General features: G+C 43.4%; 1 protein-coding gene across 3 annotated transcripts in view; it reads right to left on the minus strand.

The window, feature by feature from the left end:
* The window catches only part of CCNF (cyclin F), a 45,631-nt gene that overhangs the window by 12,394 nt on the left and 17,174 nt on the right, over nucleotides 1-16,063 (minus strand). For all 3 annotated transcript variants that reach the window (XM_040356608.1, XM_040356607.1, XM_040356606.1), the window contains exons 4-11: nucleotides 15,324-15,391; nucleotides 13,526-13,743; nucleotides 9,612-9,665; nucleotides 7,087-7,191; nucleotides 6,880-6,957; nucleotides 4,971-5,122; nucleotides 3,469-3,633; nucleotides 3,238-3,361 (exon numbers count right to left, since the gene is read on the minus strand). In XM_040356608.1, the coding sequence (XP_040212542.1) occupies nucleotides 3,238-3,361; nucleotides 3,469-3,633; nucleotides 4,971-5,122; nucleotides 6,880-6,957; nucleotides 7,087-7,191; nucleotides 9,612-9,665; nucleotides 13,526-13,743; nucleotides 15,324-15,391 (964 nt within the window). The remainder of the gene's footprint in view (nucleotides 1-3,237; nucleotides 3,362-3,468; nucleotides 3,634-4,970; nucleotides 5,123-6,879; nucleotides 6,958-7,086; nucleotides 7,192-9,611; nucleotides 9,666-13,525; nucleotides 13,744-15,323; nucleotides 15,392-16,063) is intronic.

A 16,063-nucleotide genomic window follows, 5' to 3' on the forward strand; every position in this document is an offset into this window, starting at 1 on the left:
AAATATTTAAATAGTGAGAAGACTGTTTAATCCAAGGTCTCTTAAAGCGGGAGTTCACCCATAAAACAATTTTTCCCCTTACATTGATGCTCATTTTGTTTAGGGGAATCGGCTAGTTGTTTTAAAATCCGAGCAGTACTTACCGTTGTAGAGAGCAATCTTCTCCATCGCTTCCGGGTATGGGTCTTCGGGAGCGGGCGTTCCTTCTTGATTGACAGTCTTCCGTGAGGCTTCCGACGGTCGCATCCATCGCGTCACGAGTAGCCGAAAGAAGCCGAACGTCGGTGCGGCTCTATACTGCGCACCGACGTTCGGCTTCTTTCGGAAAATCGTGACGCGATGGATGCGACCGTCGGAAGCCTCTCGGAAGACGGTCAATCAAAATAGGAACGCCCAGTCCCGCAGCCCATACCCGGAAGCGGCGGAGAAGATGCATCTCGAAAACGGTAAGTACAGCTTTGATTAAAAAAAAAAAAAATAGCCGATTCCCCTTGACAAAATGAGCATGAATCTAAGGGTAAAAAGTTGTATGTCCGGGTGAACCCCCGCTTTAAGACGATATAGTCGCACAATGAAATTGGATGAGATTTAGTTCAATCAGTAGCTGGGTAAGGGGTTCTTTACTGTCAGAGTGATGAAGTAATTATTAAATTTATGTCATCATTTCTTTGGATAACACCACCAGGAACTGTATGAGATCACCATCAATGGCTTTATTCCTTCAAAAACAGAAGTCGTCATCATCCCCACCTATCACACAAGGGCCTTCTTATCACCATAGAGCAGGGAAAAACACTGATAATGGTAATCCCCTAGTCTCTACCTTCTGTACACAAGACATTGTAATGATTTAGAGCATAATAAAAGCAGACAAGGGTCAGAATGTGCAATAAAAAGGAACAAACATTGGTCAGCAGTAAAACTATTTAAACAATTCTTTTTTTTTATTTAAAGGGGGTTGTAAGCCTTTGTGTTTTTTCACCTTAATGCATCCTATGTCAAAGACATATTTTTTGTGTTGTATTCAAGGTTACAAATTATTTTGATGCAAACTATTTTTGAATGAACACGCATTCTTCCATTCATTGCAAGGTAACAGGTTTACTTGTAGCCTCTGACACTACTACTGATACTAGCCTTTCCCACACTTCCTTAGCAAGCCAATCACCCACCATAGCCAAGCGCGGTACTTGATTCTTCTAGGATGGCAGAATACGCCTGACTCCCATGATGCAAGTGTGTGCCCAATTGGCAATACCAACCATAATCATTTTAGGATTTGGGGAACTTAAAGCGGTGGTTCACCCTAAAAACGACTTTCCCCTATTACACTGGCCCCCCCACATTACAATACGATTATGCCTTTAATTTTTTTTTTTGCTGCTGTACATACCTGGGTACAGCTATTCACCCGTGTCCTCCGGGTTGCGAGTCCCGCGGGAGTGGGCGTTCCTAACATGGTGGTGATTGACGTTTTGACAAAAAAACGAGCTCCCCCCCGTCGCGCAAGCCGTGTCACGATTGGCGAAAGGAGCCGAACGGCGACGTGCAGGCGCAGTATAGCGCCGACTTGCCGTTCGGCTCCTTTCGCCAATCGTGACGCGGCTTACGCGACGGGGGGAGCTTGGTTTTTTGTCAAAACGTCAATCACCGCCATGTTAGGAACGCCCACTCCCGCAGGACTCGCAACCCGGAGGATACGGGTGAATAGCTGTACCCAGGTATGTACAGCAGCAAAAAAAAAATTATAGGCATAATCGTATTGTAATGTGGGGGGGGCAGTGTAATAGGGGAAAGTCGTTTTTAGGGTGAACCACCGCTTTAAGCCAACCATATATGAATCGAGATTAGATCCATGTATGGGCAGGCTGATTGTACCCAAGCAGATTTATCAATATACTTGGGTACAACCAGCTTGTTGGATTTTTTTTTACATTTGATTAAAAGGAGAAGTCCAGCCTGAGTTCATTCGGCTGGGCTTCTCCTCTGTCTCATAGGAGTGCAATTAGTTTGGCACTCCTGTGACTTGTTTTCAGCGGTCTGAAGTCCGCTCTCCGCTGACGTCACCAAGTTCAGTCCAGGCGCCGCGTCATCCCGACTTAGGAAGTCTGGATCCGCCAGGTGCATGGACTGATAGCAGTCTCAGCGAGCTGCTGAAATGGCTGCTCCCCACCCCTCCACAGCTCAGCGCTCCAATGAGCATGGAGGAGCACAGCAGGAGAGATGCTGATTGACAGGCAGCATCTCTCTACTCGGGGAGGTGAGAGAACGGAGCCATCGGCTCGGTTCTCAGTGAAGAGGTGGCAGGGGACAGATGCAGCATTGGTCCGATGCTGCATCCACCTAGGCAAGTATAAATAGGCAAAAAAACAAAATAAAAACATACTTCTTTTAATTTATTGTGTTCTGGCGGCTGGGAAAGATTTCCGCTGATGGGGAAATTGTATATTCCATATTTCTTTATTATAATTGGCTCACAATACGGAATAATGAATTCTAAACCTGGCTAAGGGGCCATACAGGACAAAGTCTGATTACCTTAGCTGACTAATACCAAAAAAATGACACTGTAAAAACAGACCAAGTCATAATGTGTTACTAAACCCACAACAGTAAAAATCAGTCTCTATACGCAGTAAAGCATGCTTGCTATACTCACTGAGGAACCTAACCTTCTGCATTGTGTAAAAAGGCTGTTTGATCCTGTATGCACAGATCTTCCTCTACTGACTCCAGAACATGCCCAGATAAGACAGAGCCTTTGGAGTCAGGCTGCGCATGCTCAGTTTGGCGTGTATTGCTAGAGATTTTTTTGTGCATGTGATCAGCACAGGGCCAATCAGCACTGTCCAGACAGAGGCTCAGGGGTCCTAGATCCTGATGGCACAGCTCAGTGTAGTATGAAAACTCAGTCTCATATGACAGTCAGAGGAGAACGAAAATGCCCTCTACAAGCGATAACCAGACACTGATAGAGATCACAAGACTGCTATTTACTGCTGATGAGAAAAAGGTATTTAGCAGTTTATATTTACTAAAATAATTGCATTCCCATGTTCTGTAGGAGACCAGATATAGTGAATGCAGGGTCCTGGGTTTAGTAACACTGAGGCCTCATGCACACTGGACGTTAAAATAACGTAAAAAAAAAACGCCAGTAGCTTTGCAGTGAGTTTTTCCAACTTTTTTTCCAATAGCGTTTATTAGCATTTATTCGCGTTTTATTAGGGCACCTACCCTAATCTTCCCCTCCAGTGCAGAGATGATCTCTCCCATCATTCGTACCAGGTCCTCATATTTATAAGTGTTATCAGTCAGCCATACAGCTTCTCGGATGGTCAGGATTTCTTTACTAATAAACCTGTGGAATAATTGGAATATTGTTAATACCGTTTCAGATAAGTTAGCTTAGAGTAATAGACGTCTCTGTCCTCTAATTGGTAAGGCGGATAAAGACATCACACTTACCGCGTGCAGATCACCATACAGGCGATGCCCACTAGCTGAAGGCGCGCTCGGGGGACGCTACGTAGCTTCAAGTACCGATCTACCAACCCTACAGTCATATGTAGACACAGGCTAGAGAAATCTTTCATGGTTGCCACTTCTACCAGCCAGTCTATAAGAATATACCTGGAAAAAAATAGAGCAGGCAGTCAAAACCAGGTATAAACGAAAAACCACATCTTTAATGAACAACCACATTTTTAATGAAAATAAGAACAAACATCTGCCTCAAGTCCAAAAACCCTAAATCTATTAGACCGATACAGTACTGATGGGGGATTGAGGTATCAATGTCCTCCAAAACCAGCAGTCACCAACCAGTGGTCTGTGAACCACTGATGGTCCACAATTTTTTTTTGGTGGTCCCCAGGGGTCCAAGCATTTATTATAATTTGCTGCTTTAACCACTTAAGACCCGGACCAAAATGCAGGTAAAAGGACCCGGACAGTTTTTGCGATTCGGCACTGCGTCGCTTTAACTGACAATTGCGCGGTCGTGCGACGTGGCTCCCAAACAAAATTGGCGTCCTTTTTTTCCCACAAATAGAGCTTTCTTTTGGTGGTATTTGATCACCTCTGCGGTTTTTATTTTTTGCGCTATAAACAAAAATAGAGCGACAATTTTGAAAATATATATATATATATATATATATATATATATATATATATATATATATATATATATATATATATATATATATATATATATATATATAAAAAATGTCCTCAGTTTAGGCCGATACGTATTCTACCTATTTTTGGTAAAAAAAAAAGAAAAAAAAAAATCGCAATAAGCGTTTAGCGATTTGTAAACGCTATAAGTTTTGCGCAAACCAAACAGGGCATAGTTTGATAGCATTTTTATTAGAAAAAGTTTTTTTACTACTAATGGCGGCGATCAGCGTTTTTTTTCGTGACTGCGACATTATGGCGGACACATCAGACAATTTTGACACATTTTTGGGACAATTGTCATTTTCACAGCAACAAAAAGCTATAAAAATGCATGGTTTACTGTGAAAATGACAATTGCACTTTGCGAGTTAACCACTAGGGGGCGCTGAAGGGGTTAAGTGTGACCTCAAGTGTTTCTAACTGTAGGGGGACGGGGCTGGACGTGTGACATCATTGATCGTGTTTCCCTATATCAGGGAACACACGATCAATGACAGCGCCACAGTGAAGAAGTGTTTACACACACCTCTCCTCGTTCTTCAGCTCCGGGGACCGATCGCGGGACTCCAGCGGCGATCTGGTCCCGCGGAGCTTCGGACCCACGGCTGGGCACTTAAAGAGGACGTACAGGTACGTGCCTGTGCCCAGCCGTGCCATTCTGCCGATGTATATGTGCAGGAGGCGGTCCTTAAGTGGTTAAAAGGAAACCACTTTGTGTTAATAAAATAAGAGCCCACCATTACACAAATCTTTTTATGCCACAGTGTAGAAGAAGTTTCAGCATTTACCGCATAGTGTCATTCATCCCCTTCTGCTTGGTGAAGATGCTGGCCTTGTTGATGGGAACAGAGGACTGGAAGACTTGAGAGACCAGTTCAGAAGCCGCCCTGTACTCCTGTCCCAGCTGATTCTTGTGCCCGCAGGACTTCGCCAGGGAGATCTAAATATGAAGAGAATGGTGGCATTTAGTGCAGCAATTCAGAAAATATCTCATAGTAAGCAAGCATGCCTCTGAAAATTCCTTGTCTAACAAATCTCAAAATATTTTATCTACGGAACCGTATTTGAGAAAATAATGTTCACATCAACGAATCAGAAGGCTGAAATAATTAGAACAAAAATAAAGCTGAACCAAACTAAAAGCGGAATTTCTCCTAAAATGGGAAGTTCCGCTGTAAGTCCTCCATTACCTGGCTTTCACAGGTACCCACTTCCGCTTGGAATGCCTAGGCCAGGGGGGTCTCTAAAAAAAAAAGAAGGGCCAATTTACTGTCCTTCAGACTTTATGAGGGCCCGACTGGAGCCATCGGGAGTTGAAAATGTCCTGGCATCAGTGGTAGTAAACAATGCCCTATCTTTGGTGTCGGCAAGAGGAATTGTGTCCAATCGTTGGTGTGAATGGGAGGAATTGTGCCCAATCAAGGGTGTCATTGAGCCCCATTGTTGGTGTCATTGAAAGGAACTGTGCAGCATCAATTGTGTCATTGTTGGTCTCATTGGGAGGCACTGTGCCTCATCATTGGTAGAAACTGTGTCCCATTGCTGGAGTCCTTGGGAGGAATTGTGTCCCTGCAGGTGTCAGTGGATGGAATAGTGCCCCAAGGACCAGATAAAAGCAAGCAAAGGGCCACATCCAGTTTGGAGACCACTGGCCTGAGCGATCCAAGCCAAAGTTCTCCTCTTCCCCTCCCTCCCCGTCACAGGGGAGGGAGGTTCGCGGATGTGCAGTCAGCTGTGAAACCGCAAGCAGCGCAGCCGGCTTCCCAGGGTTAAGATGCCGACGTCTGGAACCCAAAGGCTAGTGAAGAACTAACCTGGGTAAGAATGGCACTGGATCCCTGGACAGGTAAGTGTCCTGTTAAAATGTCAGCAGCTACAGGATTTGTAGCTGCTGACTTAATTTTTTTCCCCAGAGCGAAGAACCGCTTTAAATCTGAAGTTTAGGTATTGCACTTTTTACATAATTATATTGGTCCATATCTGTGGAAGCTGGAAATCACCACACTAGGCACCGCTACCCAGTGATCTCCAATAGTGTCCGGCTCCTGTGCCGAGCGGCTGCTCTGCTGCTTACTGAACACAGGAGGTCACTTGCTTCAATGAACAACTTGCATTGTTTAATGAATGCAAGTTTTCTATGATTGGTAGAGATTATGATGGCACCACCCCCCTTCTCCAATCTATGTTCCCTGAATTGCGCTCAGGGCAAGTGAATGATCCCCTGTATTCACAATGCATGATTTTCCGAAAGTAACGTCGGTGCGCAGGTGCCGTATAGAGCCGCACCGACGTTTGGCTTCTTTCGGCTGCTCGTGACGCGATGTATGCGACCGTCGGAAGCCTGTCAATCAAATAGGAACGCCCAGTCCCGAAGACCATACCCGGAAGCGGCGGAGAAGATTGCTCTCTAAAACGGTAAGTACGGCTTAGATTTAAAAAAAACTACCCGATTCCTCTTGACAAAATGAGCATCAATCTACTGTTAAAAAAAAAAAAAAACATTCGGGTGAACTCCCGCTTTAAGAGATGCGGAACCCAATAAGGGAATACACAAACGGGGCTCATAAATGCTGATGGGGTGTTGTATAACCCACCTGCATACAATGCCCATAAAGAATAGATGTAGGCACTGGAACGATCTAAAGATACCCCTGGGAGACAGCCTATCACTGTACACTTTGTTAGGTCTTCTCTTACCTGTGCATCCCAGCAACCCCGAACTGCAAAATCCCGCAACTGTCTGAGGCTTTGTAGGTACCTTCCAGGGTCAGATGTCTAGTAGGTGGAATAAGAGACAAAACATAAGAAATGGAAAAGTATATATTTTTGTGCATTAAATAAAATCTTTGCTGTTGCAATTTCAGATTTCAAATATGTTCTCCCATCAATAAACATTCTACTCACCGCAGTTTTGTGTCGGGATTCCCATAGGAGGTAGGAACTGTGCAGACAGCCCTGAGCAGCGGATGCCTCCAGCATTCCCAGACCTTCTTTCTTCCGGTCCTCATCCTATCACAAGAACATTAATGATTGTTAGTGTGTGCAATACGGTGTGTGTGTGTGGTCTGTCCAGGGATTGCAGCACATATGTGCTTCACCAAAGACTATATTTGGAGCTTGCACTGTTCTAGACCAGGGTTTCCCAACTCCAGTCCTCAAGGCGCCCCAACAGGTCATGTTTTCAGACTATTATTTGGCAGAGGTGATTTGATCAGTTTCACTGCCTTAGTAATTACCACAGCTGTTTCATCTGAGGGAAATCCTGAAAACACGACCTGTTGGGGCGCCTTGAGGACTGGAGTTGAGAAACAATGCTCTAGACACATGTGGATGATGATAACCCCTTAGGCCCCATGCACACTGGAATTTTTACAGCTGCACCTAGGGGCGTCTGGTGTTTTTTTTCTGCCTCTAAACTCTCTCGTCTGTCCATGCACACATAGGCGATTAGCAGCGTTTAGTGGCAAGGGCTTTTAGAGGCAAAAAAACAAAAAAAAACAAAAAAAAAAAAAAAAAAAACACACACTGCCAGTGTGCCCAGGAGCGGCATAGTTTTGGCAGAACAAAATGCTTGTAACTTGGTATGTTTAGCGCTAGAGCATCAATTTCAATGGCCTGAATAAATGATTATTCTGGCCAATTAACCACTTCAGCCCCAGAAGATTTGGCTGCTCAATGACCAGGACATGTTTTGCAACACGGCACTGCAACGTCTTAACCGACAATTGTGCGACTTTGTACCCAAACAAAATTTGCGTCCTTTTTCCCCCCCACAAATCGTGCTTTCTTCTGGTGGTATTTGATCACTTCTACGTTTATTTTTTGCGCTATAAACAAAAGAGCGTCAATTTAAAAATAAATAAATAAATAAAAATAAATATATATATATATATCTCTCTCTATATCTATATCTCTCTCTCTATCTATATCTCTCTCTCTATCTATCTATATCTCTCTCTCTATCTATCTATATCTCTCTCTCTATCTATCTATATCTCTCTCTCTATCTATCTATATCTCTCTCTCTATCTATCTATATCTCTCTCTCTATCTATCTATATCTCTCTCTCTATCTATCTATATCTCTCTCTCTATCTATCTATATCTCTCTATCTATCTATATCTCTCTATCTATCTATATCTCTCTATCTATCTATATCTCTCTATCTATCTATATCTCTCTATCTATATCTCTATCTTTTTTTTTTTTTTACTATAATGAACATCTCCAAATAAAAAAAAAACAATTTTTTCCCCTCAGTTTAGGCCGATATGTATTCTTCTACATATTTTTGGTAAAAAAATAAATAATAATAATATATATATATATATATATATATATATATAGAAAAAAAATACGCAATAAGCGTATATATTGATTGGTTTGCGCAAAAGTTATAGGATCTACAAAACAGATCCTTGTTCTCGCTCTGTCACGAGCTATGGCAGCTGCCCAGCGGTCATCTCGCCCGTCGGGCACTTGCATCGCTCCGGCGGCGCGCGTGCCTCCTAGTGGCCAAAAGGCAAAGCGACGTAAGGTAACCACGTTTCGCCCACCTGTGCCATTCTGCCGCAGTAAAACTACAGCGGCTGGTTGAGAAGTGGTTAAATGAACGCCTAATCATTCGATACCTGTAAAATGCGCCTGAACACATTACACACTTTTACAAGTGTTAGGCGTTTGTTTTTTTTGGCCAAAACACTGCTGCCTGGAAGAAAGACTTCTAGGAGAGTATGCAAAACATTCAGAGTGCATGAGACCTAATAATGCTTTGTAAATTTTGCCCCCAACCTACTTTCCAATTGGCTGGTTCATATACAGAGTAAAAGGCTGGCCATATACACAGACTCTTTTCAATCTGCCTGAAAATAATCCACCAGAGACCTCCATTTATGCTGGACAGCACGGATGGACAAATCTTCTGCTGCAAACACCCCCCACCCCGTCTCCTTTCACCCGGATGTATGGAGAGCTTAAAAGGAGGAGTATATCCAAAGCTACTTTGGCTGCACTTCTCCTGTGGATCACAGGAGCGGAGTTTGTTCTGCACCCCTGTGATCCATTTTCAGCCGCAGTCCGTGAACGTCACAGAGCTGGTCCAAGCTCGAGAAAGATCGTACGTCACCGCCGACTTTATGTACCCTTTAGGTTGTGCTGCAATACCACAAATTCACCACTAGGTGTCCCTGCAGGCAAACTCCAGAACTGCAGATCGTTTATTTACCTACGACTTTTCCATTTTTGACACATTACATATTTTTTTCTTTCTAAATTTGCAGTGTTATTTGTCACCATATTTCACACAAAGATTTACTGGCACAAAAAAAAAAATGTAGACAGTAAAGCCCCCTTCCTTCCTGAACAGTAAACAACTTGAACAAAATCAATTGTAGGACAAGCCTGGCGATGTATTAGGCCGGCTTCTTACCTCAAACAGGCTTAGAACCTTTGCCAGACAATACTGTATAGATCCCTGGAGACCCTTAAAAACAGAAACAAACGTATTATTCATTACATGTTATTGGGAATGTAGGTAAAAATACACTTGAAACCATCTGCACACAAAGAGTCATAAAAGTAAGCCATATAATGAAAAACTACACAGAATCATTACCTAGAAAGAAAAAAAAACAAATCCAAAAACAATATCAAAGGGGGTTGTAAAGGATTTTTTTCCCCCCTAAATAGCTTCCTTTACCTTAGTGCAGTCCTCCTTCACTTACCTCATCCTTCCATTTTGCTTTTAAATGTCCTTATTTCTTCTGAGAAATCCTCACTTCCTGTTCGTCTGTAACTCCACACCGTAATGCGAGGCTTTCTTCCTGGTGTGGAGAAAGCCTATTGAGGGGGCGAGCAGGAGTGTCAGGACAACCACTAACACACAGCTCCTTTATCTGCAAAGCAGAGTGTCCTGACTTGCCTGCTCGCCCCTTTCCCCCCTCAAGAGGCTTTCTCCACACCAGGGAGAAAGCCTCGCATTACTGTGTGTAGTTACAGACAGAAGAACAGGAAGTGAGGATTTCTCAGAAGAAATAAGGACATTTAAAAGCAAAATGGAAGGATGAGGTAAGTGAAGGAGGACTGCACTAAGGTAAAGGAAGCTATTTAGGGGGAAAACAAATTCCTTTACAACCCCTTTAAATATAAAATTGCAGCTTAATCATTCTTAGATGTGGTGGCTGCATTCGTTTTTGTTTGTCTGGGCTTTTTTTTACATTTCATCTGGTGATCCTTTAAATAATGCACTTCCCATCTCTTCGCTCATTACTCCATTTATGGGGTCAGCCATAGTGGTCGCACAGGCTGAACCTTATGTGTCTGCCTTTGTTAACCATTTCAATACCGGGCACTTTCACCCCCTTCCTTCCCAGGCCAATTTTCACCGCTCGCGCGCTTTCAATTACAATTGCGCGGTCATGCTACACTGTACCCAAATTACATTTTTATCATTTTGTTCACACTAATAGAGCTTTCTTTTGGTGGTATTTATTTTTTGCGATATAAGCGGGAAAAAGAGCGGAAATTTAAAGAAAAAAAAAAGAAAAAATTCTACTTTCTATTTTAAAAGAAATCCAATAAAATCTAATTTTGTCATGAATTTAAGCCAACATGTATTCTGCTACATCTTTGGTAAAAAGATAAATTATTCCTGTTAAGTGTATAAAAATTGGTTCGTGTGATCACGGACAGATGTGCGCAGAGGATCACGGACAGATGTGCGCAGAGGATCACGGACAGATGTGCGCAGAGGATCACGGACAGATGTGCGCAGAGGATCACGGACAGATGTGCGCAGAGGATCACGGACAGATGTGCGCAGAGGATCACGGACAGATGTGCGCAGACCATCACGGACAGATGTGCGCAGACCATCACGGACAGATGTGCGCAGACCATCACGGACAGATGTGCGCAGACCATCACGGACAGATGTGCGCAGACCATCACGGACAGATGTGCGCAGACCATCACGGACAGATGTGCGCAGACCATCACGGACAGATGTGCGCAGACCATCACGGACAGATGTGCGCAGACCATCACGGACAGATGTGCGCAGACCATCACGGACAGATGTGCGCAGACCATCATTGGGACATGTGATTTTAATGGGACATTTGTGGGGGGACAGGTGTTTTTACTGTGTGGGGACATGTGTGGTGACACTATTTTGGCGACTGTGTGGGGACATGTGTGGTGACACTATTTTGGCGACTGTGTGGGGACGTGTGTGTGGACACTGGGCCGGTGAACAGTGTGTAAAAAGCTGTACTCACTGATCACCTGCCTCCTCACTAACAACTTCTGTGTGAGGAGAGCCGATCGCCTAGCAACCGCCTCTCTATTTACATCACATGACGGCTGTGATTGGACACAGCCGTCGTGATCAGGAGGGCCAATCACAGAGCCCTCCTGCCGATCAGGGCTGTGCTGTGCTGGAACGCGCAATCCCCCTCCTGAGGGGCATTCCTGAACGTCCACTCAGAAGGAGGAAGTGCCCACCCGGTCGTACATGTGCAGTGGCCAGATGGAAGGTGGTTAATCTCCATTACATGATGGATTGATAGGATTAGTGCTTTTACACAAGATGGATAAGGATGTTTGGTTCTTTCAGTTCACAGGTAGTGACAAGGAAACTGAATTCCTGGCAAGATCAATTAGTATTTTCTGTAGTATTTACCAAAAACGTTCTTAGCCTAAAAAATGAAAACAAACACAGCCACCACATCCAAGGATTGGTAGGCTGCAAGATTAAATCTTTCTGGGTTTAGATACACTTTAAAGTGGTTAGAAACCTAGCTACACCACATGTACGTGCAGGTAAGCCTACAATAAGGCCTACCTGTAGGTACTGTAAATATTTTCTAAACTTGCACGGTTTAGGAGATATTCATCATATACTCTTGCGCCAATGTCATCGGCGCATGCACACTGAAGAAACCACCTACTCGTAGTTTCTTCAGGGCCGATGCCATGACCGGCGACTCCCCGCGCGCAGGAGTGATGTCATCGCGCTCCAGCCAAATCACAGTATCGGAACCAACTCCGGTTGCCGGTCACAGTGGTGTACAAGGATGGCTGCGGGGGCTTCGATCTAAGGTAGGGGTGCAACGGATCAAAAAACTCACGGATCGGATCGATCCTCGGATCAGGAGTCACGGATCGGATCATTTTCGGATCAGCAAAAAAAAAAAAAAAAAGGGTCCGTTTTTTCATTGGTCCAAAATTTTTTTTATATATAATATATATATATTATATATATATATATATATATATATATATATATATATATAAATAATAATATATATATTTTTTTGGACCAATTAAAAAAAGGAACCTTTTTTTTTTTTTGCTGATCCGAAAAAAAGAGCACAATAGCAATTCACAGGGGTGGATTAAAGAGGAAGCAGGTGAGGCTGTTTGGGACTTAAAGTACAATCTTGATGTTTTTACAGCAAAAAAAAAAAAAAAATTATATATATATATATATATATATATATATAATTTTTTTTTTTTGCTGTAAAAACATCAAGATTGTACTTTAAGTCCCAAACAGCCTCACCTGCTTCCTCTTTAATCCACCCCTGTGAATTGCTATTGTGCTCTTTTTTCCCCCTTTCCCCCCCCTCCTCTCACACCAGTGCTTCACTGCTAACATTCCCATTCAGCTTGCTAGAGCCCAGTGCACAGCGTGACACGCCTCCCCGGGGAGGCGTGTCACGCTGGGCTCTGGCAAGCAGACTGGCCGCCGCTCCGGAGCTAGGCCGAAGCCGGGGACTTTCCTAGGCCTAGGCTCCGGAGCGCTCCGCGGATCGCGGGGTGTGCCGATCCGAACGGGGTGGCCCGTTCGGATCACGGATCGGTGACGATCCGTTACACCCCTAATCTAAGGTAAGCATTTCATACTGACCTAGTATGCTATGCACACTAGCTCATTATGCCTTTGTCTTACAGGTTTGCTTTTATGCTTTTTTCGGTTTACAACCACTTTACTCCCAGAGCCATTTTTTCATGTTTTGCTCACAATCAAAATAATTTTGGGCCCGAAGATTACTAAAACCCCCAAAAATATGATCCCTGGAATTAAGAAAGACTGGGACAGGCGAAGGGGTCTCTCATGCATTCTAAAAGTGATGCAGAATGCGCCAAATTCATATACCGGTCTAGAAGTTTTACTTGAACTTGGCGCCCGCTGCGCCACTTTTAGAATGCACGAGAGACAGTTTCTCTCTCTCTGTACGGCAAAAGAGAGTTGGCCTTAATTATCTCCACTTTTACATCAAAGAACAACGTATAGATGTCAGTCATCAAAAAATAAATACATTTATATATATCACTTACCCCTGTAACACTTTCCCCCTCCTTGGCCTCCCCTTGGCACTCCTCCTTTAGGCTGTCAAAGACGACAGCTTTACAGCAGCTTCCGGAGGCTGACCAAGGTGGCCGAATGAACAGCCAAACAAAAGGGTACGCAGAAGAATTCAACTTTTCGGTTAAGCCAAAGAAGCGAGAGGCCTTCAAGCCGTTCACCTCGGCTCGGCCATCATCCGACATGGACACTAGGAAAATAAATAAAAAATTAATCAGGGGCACAGACAGCAATAAAAACTGACACGTGTTCTAATCCCTCTCCACTCCATCCAAAAATACACACAAAAAAAAAAAAAAAAAAAAAAAAAAAAAAAGGATGGTCACCAGTCATCACTATGATCATCAGAGGCCCGGGTGCGATGTTATGACGTCACGCCCTGGTACCGGATTGTAAACACAGCCGTGTTTTATTTCACAATCTCATGCTTTCCAGCCTGGAGGAGAGATGTGGGGTCTTATTGACCCCGAATCTCTCTATAAAGAGTACCTGTCACACACCATTCCTATTACAAGGGATGTTTACATTCCTTGTAATAGGAATAAAAGTGATCAAAAAAAAAAAAAAAGTGTAAAAATTAAATAAATTAAATAAAATAATAATTAAAAAAATAGCTCGTGCTCAGAAGCGAACACACACGTAAGTCCCGCCCACATATGTAAACGCCGTTCAAACCACACGTCAGGTATCGCCGCGTGCGTTAGAGCGCCAGCAACAATTCTAGCACAAGACCTCCTCTGTAACTCTAAATTGGTAACTTGTAAAAAAAAAATAAGCGACGCCTATGGAGATTTTTGAAGTACTGAAGTTTGGCGCCATTCCAAGTGTGCGCAATTTTAAAGCGCGACATGTTGGGTATCTTTTTACTCGGCGTAACTTCATCTTTCACATTTTACAAAAAAAGTGGGCAAACTTTACTGTTTTGTTATTTTTTAATTCATGAAACCTTTTTTTCCCCCCAAAAAAGGCGTTTGAAAAATGATTGCGCAAATACCGTGCAAGATAAAAAGTTGCAATAACTGCCATTTTATTCCCTAGGGTGTCTGCTAAAAAAAACATATATAGTGTTTGGGGGTTCTGAGTAATTTTCTAGCAAAAAAATGTGAATTTTTGCATGTAGGAGAGAAGTGCCAAAATAGGCCCGGTATGGAAGTGGTTAACCTGTAAGCAACAAAATGTCAGAAATAGGCTAATGCCGCGTACACACGACCTTTTTCGGGTAGTAAAAAATTCGTGTGTGGGCTCCAGAGCATTTTTCACGATGTGGGCATTAAAAATTTCGAATATGCTCTAATTTTTCACGTTTTTAACGTTGTAAAAAATGGTCGTGTGTAGGCTTGAACGACGTGAAAAAAACATGCATGCTCAGAAGTTATGAGACGGGAGCGCTCGTTCTGGTAAAACTAGCGCTCGTAAAGGAGATATCACATTCGTCACGTTGTAACAGACAGAAAAGCACGAAGACTGAAAAGGGCAAATCGTCTCTCACCAAACTTTTACTAACACAAAATCAGCAAAAGCAGCCCCAAGGGTGGCGTCATCCGCATGGAACTTCCCCTTTATAGTCCCGTCGTACGTGTCCGCACTTTGCTAGAGCATTTTTTTTTCACGATCGTGCATAGGCAAAGCCGTTTTAATGATCGGGTTGAAAAAAACGTATTTTCTAGACCATTAAAAACGTAATTTTGTATAACTCGAAAAACGGCATTAGGCATGAAAGGGATAAAAAACGCTGATAAAAAAATCACAAAAAAAAAAAAAGACACTTACAGCCCTCATTATACAAGTACGCGATTCCCAGCTTCACACAAGCTTCAAAGTTCCCACATTCAGCTGCCCTGAAGAAAGGAGAAGAAAAAGCAATGATTATTATCATGTACATAAGTGCTTCTCAAACCCATCCCTAGAAGTCACAGGTGTCTATATTGGAAGATTCCCCCCCCTACCTTTTCTTCTGCTGACATTTGCATTTCACGTTCTGTCTCTGTGACAATGGTCATCAGAGAAAGTCAAGAGGGTAAATCTCCCTAACAGAAACACAGGCAGCAACCCTAACCCAACCTGCACATTATCGCAAAACATTCATAAAGTTGAAGTCCCAAAAAGATAAAAGCAGCAGCAGATGGACTCAGCTCTTCACACTCCATTTTAGAGGTCGACTGATATGGGTTTTTCTCTGGCCGATGCCGATATTTAGAAATCGGGGCGGCCGATACATGATGCCGATTTTTGCGGCCGATATTTTAGGCCGATTTTTTTTTTTTTGGGTGCCACTGGCTCATGGCACTAATTGACACTGGAAGATGGCACTAGCAGAAGGCACTTATTGGCACTGGCAGGCACTGAAAGATGGTACTAGCAGATGGCACTGATTGGCAAGTGGCACTTATTGACACTGGCAGGTGGCACTAATTGACACTGGCAGGTGGCACTAATTGACACTGGCAGGTGGCACTAATTGACACTGGCAGGTGGCACTAATTGACACTGGCAGGTGGCACTAATTGACA

The sequence above is a fragment of the Rana temporaria genome, chromosome 6 (genome assembly GCF_905171775.1).
Source record: "Rana temporaria chromosome 6, aRanTem1.1, whole genome shotgun sequence".
In the NCBI taxonomy this organism is placed as follows: Eukaryota; Metazoa; Chordata; class Amphibia; order Anura; family Ranidae; genus Rana; species Rana temporaria.